The sequence below is a fragment of the Aquila chrysaetos genome, chromosome 1 (genome assembly GCF_900496995.4).
Source record: "Aquila chrysaetos chrysaetos chromosome 1, bAquChr1.4, whole genome shotgun sequence".
NCBI classification, from domain to species: domain Eukaryota; kingdom Metazoa; phylum Chordata; class Aves; order Accipitriformes; family Accipitridae; genus Aquila; species Aquila chrysaetos.
Window position 1 is genome coordinate 49,426,011 of NC_044004.1, and position 19,969 is coordinate 49,445,979.

A 19,969-nucleotide genomic window follows, 5' to 3' on the forward strand; every position below is an offset into this window, starting at 1 on the left:
TAACTTTTCTGCAGATGCTGTATTTTCTCCACCATTTGATGGACAATATAACTTTAGAGTATCACCAAGTATATTCAATTCATTCAGCCGAATAGAGTAGAAGGCAGGTTCCTGTTTTACCACATGTCTTTTCAGAGAGTTTTTCCAGTTCAGTCAACCAAGCTGCAGAATAATGAAGACATTTAATCACAGGTTATTAATAATGTATCTATCATGTCTAACCCTTGGACATTAAAGGATGGGATAATAATTTCTCTGCTTAGTAAATCAACAAAGAAAGGGTTTTATTGTTTCTAATTATAGGCTAATCAGTATAAATTTGAGGCCATTAATTTGAGGTCCAAATTCTGCCTGCTGTCACCTTTCACATTGTTGTAACTGTATTCATTAGTTTCATTTGATTTACTTTTTATTTACTCTTGCATAAAGGGAATGTATTCCAAATATTCCACTGCTGCCTCTTCTTCCTGCCTGCCACAGATAACAGTGTTTTTCCACATCCCTGTCTCCCCAGCCTTCCCAGGCTTTACCATGCCTTAACATGACATTTACAAGCAAAGAGAAAAAAGTCCCCGTCCACTAAAGGATGCATTGTTCTGTGCTTGTTGCATGACACAAATACCTAGTTACCAGCATGAGGAAAGGACTTACCTCTCACAGAAAGTGTGCAGGCAGGGAAGTACTTTGGGGTTCTTGTAACGGTCCAGGCATATGCTGCAAATCAGAAACTGCTTGTCAATCTGACGGACCACAGGACTTGGGATGTTGGAGCCTTCACTGGCCATCCTAGACCACTGACATATGGGTCCTGTTCCCTTCTACCCTGCACACTGCTGGAGTGGGGTGGGGAAAATAAGAAAAGAAGAAAAATGGCTTATAAACTCCATGAAATAACAAAATCAACAACTAAAACACTTGTGTTTCATCCTTATGCAGGAATTCATATTTCAATACAAAAACCAAAACAGTGAAGAATTAAACTTCTAAAATGGTTTGTCACTGATGAGAGCCTGGGAAACAGTCAGCCAAGTCTACAGCACCACACATACCACTTCTATCTGAGCAGGCATTCTGGAAAGGCACGTTGCCTTTGGACTGAAAGAGTTACAGGGCTGTCTGGTTTTAAAGAAATCCCACGATAGAAACATTCTTGTGCCAGTAGGTTCAGCCAGTGCTAACAAACACAGGATTTTTTACATCAACAGTACCACTGGCAAAATGCTTAAACTGGAACTGCACCAGCCAGTCAAATGGCTGCGTCACGGCCAGAGTTTAAAAATGGTTCACCTCACAATTTTTTCCCTTATCGGTGCTGGTGTTGTCAAAGATACAGTAGGTTTGGACTCCAGGAAGCCCCCAAGAAGGAACCTGCAGAACCAGCCAGCCCCCGGGAAGGGAGCACTCAAATTCTGCAGCAGCAACAGGGGTGAGGTAGGTGAAGTGAAAATCCTCACAATAAGAGAAACTGAGCAAAGAGGAGGCAACTGATACCTTCTGAGAATCAGCAAAGGTAGGGTGAAGGATACATGAAGCACATCCAAGTAATAAATGCAAGAAAAATGCCATTCTAGGCAGAAAGAGTAGTAAGAATCATGTTTCTAGGACTGAAGAGACTTCATAACTCTGGCATATAAAGCATGAAATAGAAGGGTAAGAAAAAAGTCTACTGACTGACAGAATTAAAATTGCAGGTTAAAGGAACGCCTGCAGGCTTGGAACACCTCCTGTCCTGGAACAAGGCACAGGGAAAGAAAAACTTAGTTTCTTTTCAGCTGGAGGTACAGATTATAGACAATAGAATTAATATGTGGAAAGAGAAGACAGGGGAGGAAAAGGAAAGAAGCAACCTCAGAGAAAGGTAAACTGCCTGCTAACATAGTTTAGGAAAACCTGACAAGCAGAGGCCCTGGCAGGGTGACCCAGCAAGAATTCCTCTCCACCAGCGTTCCTAGCGGGCTGGAGCGCTGGCAGGCACAGGCTCACTCCCAGGGGAGCTGACCACAGCGTCTCTGCCGCAGCACCCAGTTCTGCCAGTCCTCCTGCACCCACAGCGAAACAGGGGCTCCTCTTCTGTGTGAGCAGCGAGCCTTGCTGGGCTCCTTCACTGCAGGTACACTCCTGAGGTAGTAACTTCTTCCCCAGTTTTCTACCCCAGTTTTTAGTCATCCATTTCAGACAATTTAATATCTGGCTTGAGGGCAGTTCAGGCTTTCCAAGACAGAAATAACAAGCCCTCTGCCTCGGTGCTGATCACGTTCATTCAAAGGTCACTCAATTCCACAATGATTTGCACAACCTGTAGTATTTTATCAGCAGCATTACATCAAATCTTCTTCCTGTGCTGGATGCATGGCACACTAATCTGGCAGAGTTGAACTCGTGCTGTTCTTCCTGAGCTGTGTATTTAGCCATACAGGTATGGTTTACTTAGTACGTTGAGCAAGTGGCTATTTCTAGGATAATGACAGTCATTATGGATCATGCTGTACTGACTTCCCTGATAACAGGCTCCTGGGGAATCACCTCTGTGCTAGCAAATACAGCAGCATAAAGTTATTCACAATTAAAATACCCAACAGCAGTAACTGACATTTAATTTGATGGAAAACACTTATGGCAGGCCCTTTTGTTTCCTTTTTTCCCAAGAAAGGGGAATCTGCAAGGTTAAAAATTGCTATAATACTCATAAAATATCATGTTTGTTCATGACTCAAAAATGCATGATTTCAGGACTGATCATTTGTTTCACTTTTTTCATTTCTTTCCCCATAGTAAGATAAAATGTGAATATTACATAAACGCAAATTAATTTTAGCTATTTAAATGCCATAAATCACACACAATAAACCTTAGGAGATCAATTAGGAACCCATGTTACTTCTTAAAAGCTTGAAGTAAAAATGGCTTTACAAGAAGTTGAACCAAAATATCTAGCTTTCACAAAACGGAGTAGAAAGAGCAGACTATCAAATATGCATTAATATATTCATGCATTTGGCAGCATAACATGTGGAACTTCAGTAATGTATTTCAAAAGAAAATTCATTTCACCACTGATGCAGCTGTGTTTGCCTCCCACTCTCCCTCTCCAAAAGTTAGGGGTGGGGACCCCAAAAAAACAGGGAAGATAATCAGAAGCAGGAAGACTTCTTATCAAAAGCCGAGTTTCCAAACTGGACACCGATACATTATGAACAGTCTAATTTTTTTGTTATAGACTAAGCACAGACTATTGAAAAATAACGGTACTTAAGATATGAAAGAATAGGTCTCCAGTGAATGCTGCCTGTCATTTAACAGAAGAAAGTTCTCTAGCAACCAGATATTTTCTGTAATTTCATCTTTCCACCATCATGTATAGTTACACCAGCAAATAGCGTTTGCACAAGGAAAACTCCTGCTGCCTGAAAAATTTCATACTGATTTCATCTGATCTTCGTCTTAGTCTTTTACATTCCCCCAATCTCGTTGCACAATCAGGTGACTCTTACTGTTTCATACACAAAGCTCACGCCAGCCACTTTAATTTTCAAATGTTCACACTTTAAGCTTTGTCAGTGAAAGAAACCATTAACAATTCAGAAATAAGTGCTTTTAATATTTGATGTTTCGTCTGGAATGCAGCAGGCCGTGATTGTCATTTATCCCCTGAACTCACATAAATCAGGTTTAAAACATGCACCTGAAAATAGAATTTCATCAGTACATTTCAAGCTTTGGCCACTACCTGGTACAACTTCTTACACAAGTGAGTCATTTCAAAAAGTTTTTTGAGTATGGAATTTCCAGGATTCTGCAGCCTTTCTGAGCCAACTCCACCTTTGATGCAATTTTGATTAATGTGATGTAGCTATGAGAAGGATGATTTTGCCCATTGATTCAATCAAAGCAACTGTACAATCAAGGACTATTTGAGGAAAAGCTGGAGATTTTAGATGACACTTTTGAATTTCACCAAAGACAGTATTTATGCTGATTTACTGCAGCGCTTGCAGCAGCTCCTCGAAACAGCAACGTAAGTTTCAGATTTATTAGCAGTTGGAGATTTTGCAAAGTGACACTATTTTTACAAGAAAAACATTCTTTTTTGTAGTAGTATCTTCTGAGCGCGGCAGCTGCCAGGGCTCTTTTCGGAGGTTCATTCTGTCTCACAATCTAATAAAGAGCAGCTGAAACATGAGCTTTGAAAACAAGTATGAGAATTACTTCTCCATATAGTTACACTTCACAATTTAAACATGGAAAGCCAAAGGTTTACGAAACATTGCACCAAATGACATAAAACCCCACCCATTTACCTATAAGAAGCACACACTGGAAACCCAGTTCAGGTTTGCTAAATCAAGTGCAGAAAAGGCTTCTAAAATGTATACCCTTTGTCACCCCTTTGAGGCTCAAGGATTGTTATCTTTCCAGCCACCCCAAAAATAACATTGTTCTTTTTCCTTCTGCTTGGAGATATGACTATCAATTTTCATTCAAAATATACTATAGAGCAAAGAAAGGAGAAAACAATGGCACTCTAAGCTAGCAGAAAGCCTTGCCCTGCTACGCATGCATGCCTTCAGGAACGAAAGTCAGGGTGCGGCCCCACCCATATAAAAAGAACTTCCTATAGCATTAGAAAAGCAAAAAAAAACCCCAAACCCCACAAAATGTTAGGGTACATCAAATAACAGTTCCAGAAGAGTTGTTTTAGTTGAATAGAGCCATGTAATAGGAAAGTGCACCCTTTCTACGGGTATCTTCAAATGACCTCTGGAATTCCTTAACAGTTACCAAATTCTCTATTCGTTTCTGTGGCCCGGCTGAGAAAAAGACATTGGGAAAACTTGTAACTGTCTGTTCAGTTCCCAGGATTTACTCCTAAAAGAGCAGAATTCTCTGCTGCTGATACACTGCTCTCACTGAACTCCACCCAGCCAGAGCTGCAACTAGCCTGAAAGTACAGCCTGAGGAGAACAAATTGCTTGCAGCTTGTTCATCCTCTTCTTATCAATGGAATTCACAACCCAGAGGGTCTATTCATGTATTATGAATGAATAGGTTTCCAATGGCAACGTTTCCAAAGGAACGGTTAGGCCTCGAGAGCTGTAAGAAAGGGTGGGGAACCTCAATAATGTTGCTTCAAGGATTGGGGGAGCTGGGGTTTAAAAGTCCTTAAAACAGATATATCCCCTGTCCACAGTCTTTAGAAATAAAGAACAGGTTCAAGCCATTTCTAGCAGCAGCCCCAAAATTAGCCGATACAGAACACACCGAGCAAATTAATAATCCTAACCACCACAGAGTCCACTTGTGTAAAAGGCTTGATAAGCTAAATTTGCATTCCTTTCTCTCCCACTCTTGCAATCAGCTTGGTGCCTTGTTTAAAACACAGCAACCCTCTTCATTCTTACAGCATGCAGAAGCATAATGAACGATCAGAGGCCAAAACAGAAGGAGCAACCCAGCAGCAGCCACCAGGAATAACACTGAGCAAACTTGAGTATTTTAGACCTACCCATCTTTGTAGAAAAATAGCTTAATCAGTGCAGTGCTGAGGATAAAATCCTTGCAGGGACGGAGCTGCAGTTCCGCAGTAATCCAAACGAACAAACCATCATCTGTTAATATTTCAAGCCTCATGCGCAAAACTGTTTAAGAATCCCTATCACAGCATAGTCATTATTAGATGCACAACAGATTTTGTGCTGTAAGGAATGACGCTCCATTCCACGAAGAGGACAGGTGGAAAGAAAAATGGAAGAATAAGAGGAGGCCCAGTGAAGTCGTCATGAATTTTTTTTTCCCCCGGGTCATTTACAAGTGGGAGACCCCTTCAGGATTCAAACCAATCAATCTTTATTTAGCACATCTTTTTCTCACTCAGCCTGTGTAGAAAGACTGCAGCAAATGGTGCAAGGGATTGTGGGATAGGGATGCAGCAGAGAGCTGCAACGAGATTCGCTGGGTTATTTTTTTTCCTCCCTACTCAGCAATCAGCTGTTTCGAGGCTCCGCGCAGGGCCATTGAATTTGGTCACCAGAATGTTATTACAGGATTAGCAGACGGAGACAGCTACCACTGTGCATCTGGCATGTCAATGCAGCTAAGAAATACATATGCAAATATTACTTGCAAATCGGAAAAAGGATTTAACTCCAAAGGCGAGAGTAAATATTATGTAACATCCATTACCAAGACAGTTACCGCAGATGAAGCGAAAGCACTTTCGTTTTTAAAGGAGATAAAGCTTACACTTAATGATTCCACTCTGATTTTTCCAGGATTCAGAATGTTTCTTGGAACACAACTCTTCCCTGCTCCAACTTTCAGCAACAACAAAAGACCCCACAAACGCTCTTTGTCTCTCCAGATGTTTAAAGCAGAAGCAAAGAACCTCTTCAGAAAGCTGTGCTACTGACACACAAACCAGCAGCAGTTTCTTCTACTACAGAGCTGCGTATTTGACCTGACTCAGACTCAAGTCAAATATATAAGGCAGCAATTAGTAAACTCATATTCAAGGAACGTGAGAATCAAAGCTAACAGTCTCTTCAACTTTTGTACAAACAGTAATGCAAACATGTATTCTCTTAGGCAATCTATTAACTTGTTTTAAAAAATTTAAAAATCACAGATCAATTCAGATTTTACTAGGCTATTACCAAAGGAAATAAGAAGAAATGTGGTGCCTGGTATTTTTCAGCTATGCAGAGAAGGTTGTTAAAAAGATGCTTGTGAATACACAGACACTACTGAAGTAAAGCAACATAGAATTAGCTTTGTCTTCCAGTGTAACAGCTGGTGGGTATTGCAGACAAGGTAGTATTTGCATCTCTAAATACAGTGTATCTTTTCTTTTGAAAAAACAAATCATATGCAAGTATTTCAGCTAACTGAGGCTAACAAAGCTTCCCACAAATAAAAGGACACAAAGGTCCATTTGCATCAAGAAGAAAAAATGTGGGGTTTAAACACTGTCTGTGCTACTCTGACTTAATTAGGACAGATACAGTTATTTCAGAAGTTTAAAATGTTGTCCTAAGGTCTTTAAGCACAGTTTCCAGAATATAATATTTATTCCACTCTTGGACTGATGAGGTAAATAGTATTAATAATCATTTAGCATGACTGAAATGTAATCTAAATTCCTGTTAAAAATATAGATTCTGCATACATAATTTACTTTCCACTTGGCAATCATTTAGCCAGATTGGTTTTATGCATCAGGCAGATCCAGCCTGGTTTCCCTGGGTAATGCCCACAGGGCGAAAGCATGTTGTAATCCAGTTTATAACCTGAAATGAAACATCAGGCAGCGTGTGTGCGTGTGTTAGGATTTTGGGTGCTTGTGCCAAAATACTGCTCTTCTGATTCTCTCAACATGTGCTGAACTCTGTCAAAGAAGGAGAACAAGGTATGTTTCATTTTAGCTCTAACATTCAGCAGGTCAGAAGAAGCAGGCATCTGCACAGCAGGATTCACAGTTTAAAAAAAGGCCAGAGATTTCAGGCACATTTTTGGAGGGGTGGGTTTTTATGTTTCATTGGGGTTTTTTTTGTTTTCTTTTTAAACTGTCTAGAGAACCCCCATTGCAAAGAGCAAGCAATATATTTCACTCCCACAACAGGGAGATCCAAGGCCTTTTGTTTCTGCCACTGGAACAAAGACACACTTAAAACAAAAATCAAGAGAGAAAATTCAGGAGTGGCACCCCCAGAGCCAAGGTGGAAGACTCTTGGACAGAAGCATGCAGAGATCACTTAGCTGCTTGCTTTTCCTTGCTCATTTCAAGCATCAAATCTACGTACACTAAAACAGAATGACAAGCATTGCTCAAATTACTATTTCCATTTACAGTCAGTAGTAAGAACTACATATCCCTCAAATCAGAACCGAACCCGTAACATACCTCATGGCCAAAGAAGACTGCAGGAGTCACAGCTGCAGCCACTCTCACAGGGATCTACACCTCCAAATGAGAGATTGCTTCAAAGTGCAGTTCTCTTATAATTAACTCTCAAAAGCTGCCTGCTGACAATGAGCTGATATTCTGTAAATAATCCTGCTTCTTCAGGAAAACAAAAGTGTGGTACTGTGGCAAGGAAAATGAGACAAAGTCATAGCATTTCCCTTGAGATTTTTGTTCTTACATGCTGAATGTTGATATGTGGGTTTCTTCTCCCTACTGAAGAGGAAATGGACTTGTAGCTCAGTGAACAGTCTTGCACTTTATCCCCACAGCAATTACTACCAGCCTGTTTGAAATAGGTTTATTGTATGTGTATGTCTTTTGAGTTGGGAGATGGGAGTGGGGGCTGTTGTTATGTGCTTGGTTTTGTTTTTTTGTTTTGTTTTTTTTTTAAAAGAACAGGCTAGTTTCCCTCAGAAATTTGCTCCACTCATTGCTGCTGACTTATCTGCGTCACTGCTGACTAGTGGAAGTAAGTTCTGGAGAAGAAAATACATAGCACGTGCTATCTTCATAGTGCCATGGAAGAGTGATCTAGCCCCTGTTATCATCCCCTGTAAATGTCATGGGTTTTGAATAATTTATTCTTTTCCCTGTTCTGAACACAACCTGAATTCATATTCTTAGGGAGCCCATAAATAGTAAGTTGCCAAAAAATGTCACAGCTAATTTACAGACCATAGGTAGATATTGGTATATCCTTCCCTAATATTAAATAATTCATCCAAACACTCCAGGTTAAGACTAATGGTCTGCACTGAAGCCTGTATAAATTGACTGAAGGGAGAGTACTCTAACTCAGCCTGCTGCACAAAAGGGATTTTAAGGTCAGCAGAAAAAAAATTATTGGGTTAGGCCAAACTAAATGGCCAGCTAATACAGTCCTGGCAATTAAGACTGACTGGAAAATAAGAGGTGGGAGAGACCAGAAATCAATTACCCAAAGCCAGCATGCTGGGAACGAGGGCTAGTTTGGAAACACAAATATGGGAGAGGATGGGCTGTTACAGCCATCACTGAGCTCCACGTCCTTAATTTGACCCTGGCGCCAGGAAAGCAAGTGGGGGAAACAACCAAGCTCTGTCACTGTGGGACCATGCCCGCACCAGGAATCAAGGGGCCTTAAGTCATCCTCATGAGACAGCAGCGGTGGAGGCATCTTTACCTTTCCCCACTGTGGCTGTGCACCCATGCAGATGCAGCAGCTCCCACAGAGCTCCCCACTGCAGCTGTGCACCCATGCAGACCCAGAGCAAGTGCAACTTCCAGCCCTGACTCCGCATTCTCCAATTGCCCAGGCTGTAGCTCACATGAGATGGGAAGAGCCACAGCTTCCTCCCACTGTGGGCTTGTAGCTAGAGGGCATGTCTGCCCTGAAACGAGCTCTGCTAGGTCCTGGGTCCTCCCCACCAGCCACAGCCTGGAGCCACGATCACTCCCCCATCTTGTGATCCAGTGGAGCAGATGCTTTTCCCCAAAGCTTGTGACGCAACACATAGCTTGTCATAGCCTGGGAGGCAAAGAACTTGAAAGGTTTGCCTGGGATGTAATGCTGGGCTGCTGGAGACCTGCCCAGCCCCCCCAGCACTCGTCCTCCTATGCCTTTGCCACCTTATTCTATTTCCTTCTACCTTCTGCTTACACCTAGTTTAGCTTGCCAAGGTTGCTGCTTTTGTAGCACAACTGCAGCCAGGCTGGGACAGCCTGGCCTCCCTGCTCAGCCAGCCCAAGCTTGGCTGATGTGACTACGCTCCCTGCCTGTCTCCAGCACTGATGTTGCAAGTTAGGCAGCACCAAACTCAAACTGCTTTTCTCCCCTCTGTGTTACTCTTTCTCTTTCCCCTTTTGGGTATTTCCATTGAGGTGGCAAGGGCAGGCATTATGGTCACCAGAAACAAGCTCTGTATTCTGGCATTTCTTCTGCATGGCAATGGGCTCACCTTCAGTAATGCTGTCAGATGTTGATGCAATGAATTAGATTTCTTTTAAAAGCTTTCAACTGCTAAAGGCACAGGAATAACAGGAGTAGAAGCCACTGCTATAAATGAAAGACTTGCTTAATAGTTTTACATGTTTAATGCTTTGTTGCTTTTTCCTCCTTTCTTTTGTCAGTCTGTAATCAAAGCTTATAACACAGTGAACACCTGAAATACATGGGTGGGCCTCTTAAGACATCAACATACTAGTGCTTTGTACTCCAATTTGTAGAGGAGGGAAGGGTTATGGCTGGTATCTAATATCCCCTTTTCTTTTTCCCCATCCCCACAACTTCTGCCTGCCTCTGCAGTACCCCTTGTCCACCAACCTTTGGTGGTGAAGTATTCCTGCTACCATCACCGAAGACCCCATCTCCCAGCTGTCCTGTCCTTGGATGGAGAGGGGACCTGCTGGTGGCTGCCCTGCACACACCAAGGGACAAGACTGGCAGGTTAGAACTCGTGTGGCCACACAGTCATCACTCAACTGAGATATTTGTCTGTCTGAGGTTTTCAGGACCTCATTTTGGGTCAGGGCCTTGAACAATAAATGCACTTGGAGCACACTGGATTTACTGCCCATGCAAGGACAATTTGAGTGCTTGCAGTGGAAGTCCACGGATCCCGAACCAAATGGCCAACGTTCTCACAAATGAGATTTCAGACATGAGTAGGAAATGAGGGGAAAAGGGCATGCCAAGGGAAATGATAGGATTAAACTGTCATATATCAGGTTAAATGACAGCCTCAGAGCTGTCATTTAGGGCCCTTTCCACGTTTAATAAAATGTCATATTCTCAGGTGCGCTATTAAAAAAAAAATACCTGCAGTGAGGTAGCTCCAAGTAATTATTTCAGGGGCTAGATGTTGTGCAGGCCTAAGTAAAAGGATTTTAAATTGTACACTCCAAAGCAGCAAGTCAGAGTATCTATACTGACCCCCCCACCCTGATTAACTACCTAGTGCTGCTAACATCACCCTTACAACTGTACATTTTTTACTCTTTAGGCCTACCTATTTTGTTAATGCTGACAGGTTCAGCCTTTATAGATACACAGGCTCAAATAAAAACAAGCTGAACTGACAAATAATTAAAACTGCACATCAAATCACTGCTGCTTCCATAAACATCTGCTCTGAAATGCTACTTGAAATAAAAGTGCTCCATGGAGACTCGGTACTAATCACTGTTAACCCCTCCAGGCATAGGATAACAGGCAGTACAGATAAAAAGCAGGAGGTTGAGCAGGGATCTATTTGGAAAGAGGTCCCTGGCCTTTTCTACATACTGTTAAATATAAGGTACATTGGAAAATGCTGTAGGCATTTTCTTCAGAGTTGCTGAGTAATGGCAAAAAAAGTAAAAGCAAGCAGGAAATGCTCAGTGCTTTTGCTACTGAGCTGTGTGGTGAAGACTGAACTGCTTGGAGACCATCCCCTCCACTCCCTCCTGAGACACTCCTCTGGATCTGCCCCACGCTGCATCTCCACTTGATCTTACAGTTCTGCTACTCTCCCTTTAGGAGAGGTGATATACATCAGGTACTGCAGCTTAGTCATATATTCTCTGCTGACCACTGCAAAGTAAAGTTTCTCTGCTTCTGTTTCTATTTACTTCAGTAGGATTTTGTTGAACTAGCATAAAGTTCAAATCAGCAAGTGAGAACGCAGCACCCAGCAATCACCACATGCCACGTAACTTCTTCACAAAATCAACTTAGAGGCTGCCAGCCCATTAGAATTTTTTTCTTGCAACCTTCAAAATTCCACTTCCCAGCAGATACAGCATACGGAAAATAAACCGTGAGAAAAAAAAATAGGTGTTTCACAGCAAGAAACAGCAGATGGAATCTACACGTTAAAAAAGCAAACAATGGAGGCAGAAAGCAAAGGAATTCACGTCGTCTTAGTGCACAGCACACCGGAGATAGGGTGCCTAAGCATGTTTCTGCCAAAAACACATCTCAGGAGAAGGACTAAGAAGTAGGGGAAGGAAGAGCCCCTCTCCAGCCTGTGAGCATGCTGAATTGGGGCTCACATCCTCTGCAGCACTTACATTGTTTAAAAGATGAAATATTGGTTGCTGCAATTTCCCTTAGCTTTTGCACAGTACCCACCTCATTTTCATGTCCGGAGCTCAGCAGCGATGTTACCTTCTATGTCTGCTAAGTCTTCTGAACTGAAATGTCTTTCAAAAACACATTGATATGTCTAAACATTTGTATCGTCCTTGGTTTCAGAGAAAACCTTGCTCAAGCGTTAAGTGGCAGGCAGAGGTTTACCCAGGCAGGCTCTTAAAGTTGGAAAAAACGCAACACTGAACTTTAACAAGTAGGTAAACACATAGCTGCATACAGCAGGTAGTCTGGCAGCACCAGCAATAGTGAGAAACAATGTCAGAACAACCTTGACAAAAGGAGCTCTGTGGGTTTTAACAATGGTTGTAGGCACAGGAACTGAACCGACAAAACAACAGTAACAAAATCCATCTACAGCTCCCGTGGTACACAGAGCCTGAGCATGTCAGCTGCGGTGCCGTGTTCTCCTTCTCCGCGCTCACAGGGTCACTTCGTTTGACTTAGCAGTAGCCAGCTCCAGCAGTTCAAAACTTGGAAACACCCAATGGCTGAACTTCACCCAGTAAACACGTCTTTCCAGTCCTCAGCAAGGACACTCATTTGCTGATTGCATGCCAGCGCTCCTATTTAAAGAACTGTTGTTATGGGAAAAAGCTGAAACCTTTCTACAGCAGAGGCAGAGTGCTCCCCGTATCTTGTGCCTTATCTGCAGAAATGCATCGATTCCCAGTATGTGTTTCCACAGCGGAGTTTCACTATAGCCACAGTAAGATGAGGTTATCTGACTGCAAAGCTGTGAGCAGGTTGGCTCTCCAGACAGTCCTAGCGGCCCCTTCTCAGGGCCTACCAAGCAGTTACTCTGGCTCAGCCCAGGTTTTCCTCAAGCCTTTTCCTTGAGGTACAGGGTTTTATACCTGACACAAGCTGCAAGGAGCAGCAGTAGTAAAAGCTGTCCACCTTCATCCTTCATTCATCTCCAAAAATATCTCTCCTAAGCTTTCTCTTAGACATCTCTTCCAGGTTCTCATCATGCAGGGCAGGTTCAGGTTAGATGCTCAAGGCTCCTACAGAGGCATTGCCAGGCTGCTCGTAAGCAAATGCCCAGCACTGACATACGTCACACTTCTGCAAAAATTACATTCTCAGAAGACCCTCGTACATATCTTCCTGCCTGAATATCAATCTTTTTAACTGACATCACAACTTATGAAGCAACAGCTAATGAAAGAGGAGGAAAATAGAACCACTCATATGACACAATTTTAAGACTCTCCCAAGCTGAACTGGGATACACAGTACATTCATTTCTATATGAAAATACATCCATTTTACTTTACAGGAAAACCAGCACATTTTTGAGTGCCTGAAAAGCAAATTAGGAAACAGTCTAGAAAACGATAACCATGTGAATGCAGCTGTATTTTTAAATTAAAAAAAGCACTTGAAAAAACATTGGCATCAGGACAGCTAAAAACAATATTGTCTTAAATCAGCCACATTATCATTTGGATTGTGATAGCACATGGAAATCTCTTCCAAGTGCCAGAATCCCACTGTGATAGGCACCAGCTACATAGAACACAGATCCTGTGCAAGCATAGGTAACCCATATCTTAACACCTCACACAATTCAACTATTGCCATTTAACCATATCTGTGACATTAAGTACCTTTTTACACTATGAAAAAAGTTTTCATAGCAACCCATTAATTTGGATAAGGTCTATTTTTGTAAAGGAAGAGGTGCAAGATAGTAGCTTATATAGCCTGAATCTTTTGCAGTCAGAGAACAGGAGCAGATCTTAGCATCCTCTTCCCCTTGCAAATTCTATAAGCAGATATAAGAACTGCCTGACACTTTAGAAGTAGTCCTTGCGATGACTGTGACAAGATGTACCATGCTGTTACTGATACAGTTTATATGTAGGAAATGATGAAACCTGTTAGAGGCATGTGTAAAGTAACCAGCTCCAGGCACTGCTGTTAAAAGCAATTGAGAAATCCTAATGGAAAACCAGTTACAAATAGGCCATACAGACTCTGCACTATCGCAGGTACTGAACTTCTCTCACTCAGATACCACAGTGAGGGGGTGTTAGGATGTATTCAAGTAATGTAAATGCTTTTGGAAGCCTGATGAAACAGGAACCACTAGGTTTTTGGTAGGTGGAGCATGCTGTACCTTGAGTTAAATTTTATTCACAATTTATTTTTTATTCACAATTTATATCTATTGGTTTATAATCTTCCTTTTTATTGGCCACAGATCAGAAACCTCTTTTAAGGCTACCAGTAATGTGCGGGATACTACTCCTGCATCCTGTGAGCTGTGAAACCCATTGCCCCAGGATGCTACAGTTGTTAATATTTTACAGGCATTCCAGGAGAGAGGGACAAATTCATAGTGGATAAATTGATTAAAGATTTTAAAATACAAAGACACCACCTGTACCAGAAGCAGAACTGGAAGCACATATCATTGAAGATGCAAGAGCATTCTGGAGAGTACTGTATGTCCGATCTATTCTTACGCCCTTCTGTCAGCCACCATCCAAATTATAAGGGGAGGCTAGATTTACTTTTGATTTGACCCAGGCAAACCTTCAAAATACTCAGTGTAGACATCACAGGAGCTGTCTAAGTAGCCACTCCCTTTTGGCATAGTTAATGGACAATAATGGCTCCACAGGACTGTTTTTATCACTTTGCCAAGCCCTGCCACTTAGGGATGTCAGGTGAAATTAATCCATCAGACAGCTGCCTTAATACACTATTGGTTCATGAAGAATGCCACTCAGGGCCACAGAGTACCTTTAGCACGTACACTCATTTCTAAGTCATGCAAACAAGACACACAACAATGGCGACTGACTAGTCATCACCCCAAGCAGAGAACAATTTCATAGTGAATACAGTACTAACCTAGCATTTCTCCCCACTTCCTCCTACCTTTTCAAATTTATTTTATCCTTAAGAAAAAAAGAAAAAAAAAAAAGAGACTTCTAGTGATATTTCCTTAAGAGTGCCATTTATCTTGTTTATCTTGTTTCTCTACAGAGGTACTCTGTATTATGCTAAATGCAATGCTATAGAGCTTGGGGAAATCATGCCTTGATTGCTATCCTGGTTCTCCTCATTTAAAAGTTTAAAAGTAGCCCACCTTCCTCAACAGAGGTCCCCGCAGAGGGTGCACACCTTCAGAGCATGCCCTCTGCAAAAGCACATCCCAGAGGTGAAACGATGATGATTGTTCAGAGAGTAAAGGCCACCATTCAGAAGCACAGATAAAAATCTGTCCCAAAAGCTAAATATGGGAAGAAGAGCCTTCCCGCTCTTCTGCTTACTTGTATTGAAGACTGTGCAGTGTGTCAGCTTCTTGTAAGACAAAAATTTTGGACTTTGCAAGCACAGGAAATTATTCATGGAACTGCTCACTTATTTTTTGCAAATTCACCTTATTATATGCAAACATTTTTGCATGCACCAGTCTAGTCTGGGTTTGGGTTTTTTTTTGTAGGAGGGAATAGCAAAAAAACCCTAATTAGAAAGAGGAAGCTAAGGGATGAGTGGGTTCTCTGCCTACACAGAACATGTAGTGCAGTTCTTATAAAACAGCCCTCTGTTACATACTACCTTCTGTTTCCTGTGTAATAAAGGATTGCACTTACCTCCACTGGGAGATTTTAAGTAAAGGATTACATTTGTGAATGAATGGAAAATTATTCATCTTTAATTAGTAACGAATTATCTCAGAACATAGTTGGATTTCACAATCAAAATTTATTTCCAGCTATTTTAGATGTTCATGTGTTGTTCTTGTTGTTCAAGACCATTACCAAGTTCAGCAAAATCTTTTCAGTGCAATCTTTTTGTTGTTGTTTTTCTGTAAGTAATTGTGTGAAGTGTGCTTGCTCAAGATTCCATCGCTGCTTTGGAGGGGTTTTTGTTCTGCACAAGGTGCAGGAGCATCTTTGTGCATTTGTATTTTCATACTAGTCAGAGTTAAGTAGCTCGGAATAATCCAGCCACTGCTCTTTCATTGCTAAATCAACTCCTGAACGCTTCACAAAACACACTGGTAGATCCCACATGCCTTCAAGCTCACAAATAACGAAGTTCTACTAAACTTTGACATTGAAAGAGGTAGGCACGGTATAAATCTTTGCAGAGACTTGCACTTTTTCTTTAACTCAGCACTCCACACATAACAATTTTTCAAATGACAAGTTCAATTAAGGGACATCCTCAAACCTAGCATTCAACACCTGTAAAAAACAACAGAAAAAGAGAGGATTGTCACTCTATGTTTCCATAGAAAAAAATCATCAAGAACAGAAGCTCATGGTAGCACAGAACAAATAGCTTTACATGACAAAAGCACAGAAAGGCACCCAGAAATAAACTGATCATACACATCTTTAGGCAGACTAATAACACTAAGACAAATAAATCCATACTGGATTAGAAGCAGAGAGATTGCTGAACATTCATCTCATGAATTTAAAACCTGATCAAAACTAATTGCATCTACTCCAATCTTTACGTGTCTCTCACAGAAGGCATCTACCCTGGCATAAGGACTGAAGACCACCATCCACCTAATTAATTGCTCCTAAAATGCATCCAAGACTGAAAATATTCAGAAGGTCTTACAGTGAAAGAAAATGAATAATACTTTTATATGAGTAAAAATGCTGACCATAAAAAGGAGAGTTGTCCATAGTTCTTCCGGGGGAACATTCTGGGTATAGATGATTACAGTACATTTTTAAGTAATTTGTCTTCTAGTGGCGGGGCATATTCTTAAAGTTACTACAGCCTAAATTTAGTATCTACCAGTAAAGCATCATAGCCATTCCGGCAGCAGTTTGTTTGTAAACTATTGTAGCAGTCCAGCTACACAGGATATATTTTGATGCTTGTGTTAACAGGATCACCATGTAATGTAAGAAGTGCCAGAATACATGCTGCTAACATTTTTCACATGTCTAAGATTAGTCTCCTTCTTAATTTAGCTGTGCTTCTTTTAACCCTCCTGCAACTACCTAGTAGCAAGATGGATGGAGCCAGCCAACATCTACCTGCCCCACTCTCTCTTCAGCTCCTCAAGAACTATATTCCAATTGCTATTTCAATTCTTCCTTTTGAATGGGATTTGCTTTTGAGTTATTGCCCTAAAGTCCAGCTGGCAAGTGGGAAGGCTGCCTGGTTGCCAGCAGACTTCTCAGCTGACTAGATCCTTGGCTGAACCCACACAGTACAGTAGAGTGACATGTTACATCATTTATTTCACTTTATGCTATTCCAGTTACAAACTGCTATTCCTGTGATCAAACTAAATCACTAACTTCCAGCTAAATTCACCTTTTAAAACAAGCAATGCCCAAACCAAATATAGCCAACCACCCCAATTACTAGAGGAATGACATGCAATGCCAAGGTATGCCTACAGATTCTATGACAGAAAATGTCTAGAGTCTGTGGTAGAAAACAAAGATAAATGTCTTTAAAGTTACAATTTATACAATAAATATTTAGTTATTTAAACCACAGAAATAAAATCTGGTCTTTATAGAAGTAAAACAATTCAGAGTTTGCCATGAAATGCCATTTTCATCTCTCCAAAGGTCAACCTGAGTTTTGTTCAGTGAGAGGTGGACTTTATTCCAGTTGATCAAAAATAAAGAGTAAGAGAAAGAAATCTTGCACAATTTCTCACAAAACAGGAATTCTTCCAAATTGCATTTGCTAAGTGTTTGCAACCAAGGAGTTCTTTCCACTACAGGCACATGTCAACATAAACCTTGCAGCACACCAAGGGACTGCCTCCAATCCATTCATGTCACATAACAAATACAAGAGCAGGCCTTCTAACAATTCTAACAGAATATGCAAGTGTGTCTTAAAAAGTAACCTATCAAAAATGGAGGTATAGAGAGGTGAAGCCTATTTATGTGAATGCTAAACCCTGTTCTTTTCCCTTCAGTATTTTAGAAACCTCCAAGCAATGACTATTTCCTTTCCAACATTTATTCCTTTCAATAAATATTGATTTTGTTTCAGAGTCTTGTTTTTTTAACAACTCATGTCATGCATTTCACATGGTTAGCTCCCCCCAGCTTTTTTTTTTTTTTTTTAACCCACAAACATCAGCAATAACATAACCACAACCTGCATTCTCTGGAAATAGCATATCTAATTTTGGTTGAAGGTGTCAGCCAAATGTAGGATCTGCAATAGTGGATTTCAATCTGACAGTCACTGGAGTTTTTCAGCGTGGTCCCTGAAAGGTGACTGAAAAAATCAAGTTCATATATGTTACACTGCAAAATATGGATAGGCAAAATTCCAGGAGAAAATTTTTAGGGCTCGAAAAATAAAAAAAAAGGTGGAAAAACACTGTGTTGGAGTTTTCAGTGCATTTGTAGATTCTTTGGAATTAACGGCTCTTTATAATACAGAATATTGCACTGTCCTTAAAACTATTTCAATCTGAAGAGCTATTCCCTTCTATGATGCAACTGTATTAAGGATCATTCTTTATAAACTAAATTTATTATTTGGAGTAATATATATGTTTGCTGCTGTGTATAAACAAATAGTTCAAACTAGCTACACTTGTATCCTCAGGCACATTTAATTTTTATGAGACAATATGCTTGCCAACTGATCAAATCCAATTCTTTTACATTTGGCTCAAGGATTTATCCTAACCTACCATACACTGTGCCCTTGTTTTTGTATAAACAGTTCAAGTGTCTAGACACAATATTATATGTTTCTGCAAAACTGTGTATGTTTAATACTTTATGCAGATGATTAAATTTCAGCTTCACTATAGTAACACACAACACTTTGTTCTCTACATTAGGACACTTAAAACCTTTTCAGTTCATTTAATTCATCAGTCTTCCTCAAAGGAATCAGGAGCATCACTGTGTTTATATAAGCTGTCCAAATCCGAGTTTTGTTATGAATTAATGAAATTCCATTATCAGGCAAAGACAGGCCTGGCATGTTTTCATGATGGCTTCAAGCACCAATTATGTGGATTTTCCAGTAAACAACCTGACCTTCAAGCTAAAACTGGGATTGCCAGACAAAGAATACTATCATGGGCTCGGGAACTCCCCCAGCGGTATTGTCATCTTTGTCCAGGTGAGGTCTAATTTTTCCTAACACTCTGCATGCTGCTGGACATAGCAGAATTCAGACAGCATTCATGTGTGCTGTCAGGCCATGGACACTGCTTGTCTCAAACCTAGCCTCAAAACCATGGTTTCACTGAACTCATATATTCTAGTTAGTACATGGAAAATAACTTCCATGAAAAAGATGAATATTTAAGACCCCCCCCCCCCCAAAGTCATTAAACACTTCTAATTTTTATTCTGTATCTGGCATGATACCTTTGCTGTCTCCCTTTATAAATTACACAAAGAAACCAAAAGATTTTTCCCTGTTGTCTGAAATAAATGTTTCCATGGTTTTAATTTTTCCCTCTTCCCAGAAACCCTATAATCAAATCTAGAATTGGTTCTGTCATAAAACCCACTTCATGTTTCCTTCTGGCCCTCAAGCAGCATGTGTTAGTGGTGCTCCTTGAAGCAACAAAGAAGTTCTCTTTAGCCTTCTCACTAAGGAGAGCCATAGTGTATTAAAGGTGTATCAAAGCCATTTCTGATGAAAAAGGATGAATCTCAAGGACTGAAATGAGCCCTCAGTGAAGAAAACCCTAGGGTGTTCTTTATAGCCACTGTGGGCACTGCAGGTCCAGATCAGACCAGGGAGTTTCTTCACAACTCAAGTTTGTCAAATACTTTGCTGAGAAGTTTGAGGAAACCTTTGGGTTATGGTAAGCAGTTTTGGATGAGAGCCAACAGAATGATTCCCCCTCAACAAACTCTCTGGAAACAGGGACTAACCTCCTCTGTCTGCTGGCTTTGTTTTCTATCAGA

At 40.9% G+C, this 19,969-nt stretch overlaps 1 protein-coding gene across 14 annotated transcripts in view; it reads right to left on the reverse strand.

Annotated features, from left to right (window-relative positions):
• The window catches only part of TRIM2 (tripartite motif containing 2), a 117,788-nt gene that overhangs the window by 40,770 nt on the left and 57,049 nt on the right, over nucleotides 1–19,969 (reverse strand). For 10 of the 14 annotated variants that reach the window (XM_030010531.2, XM_030010580.2, XM_030010503.2 and 7 more), the window contains one exon: nucleotides 652–833. In XM_030010531.2, the coding sequence (XP_029866391.1) occupies nucleotides 652–785 (134 nt within the window). In that variant the 5' untranslated portion in view covers nucleotides 786–833. Of the gene's footprint in view, nucleotides 1–651; nucleotides 834–5,503; nucleotides 5,879–7,897; nucleotides 8,016–19,969 lie in introns of those variants that run through there. The other 4 variants (XM_030010571.2, XM_030010589.2, XM_041122961.1 and 1 more) reach the window with 3 other exon arrangements.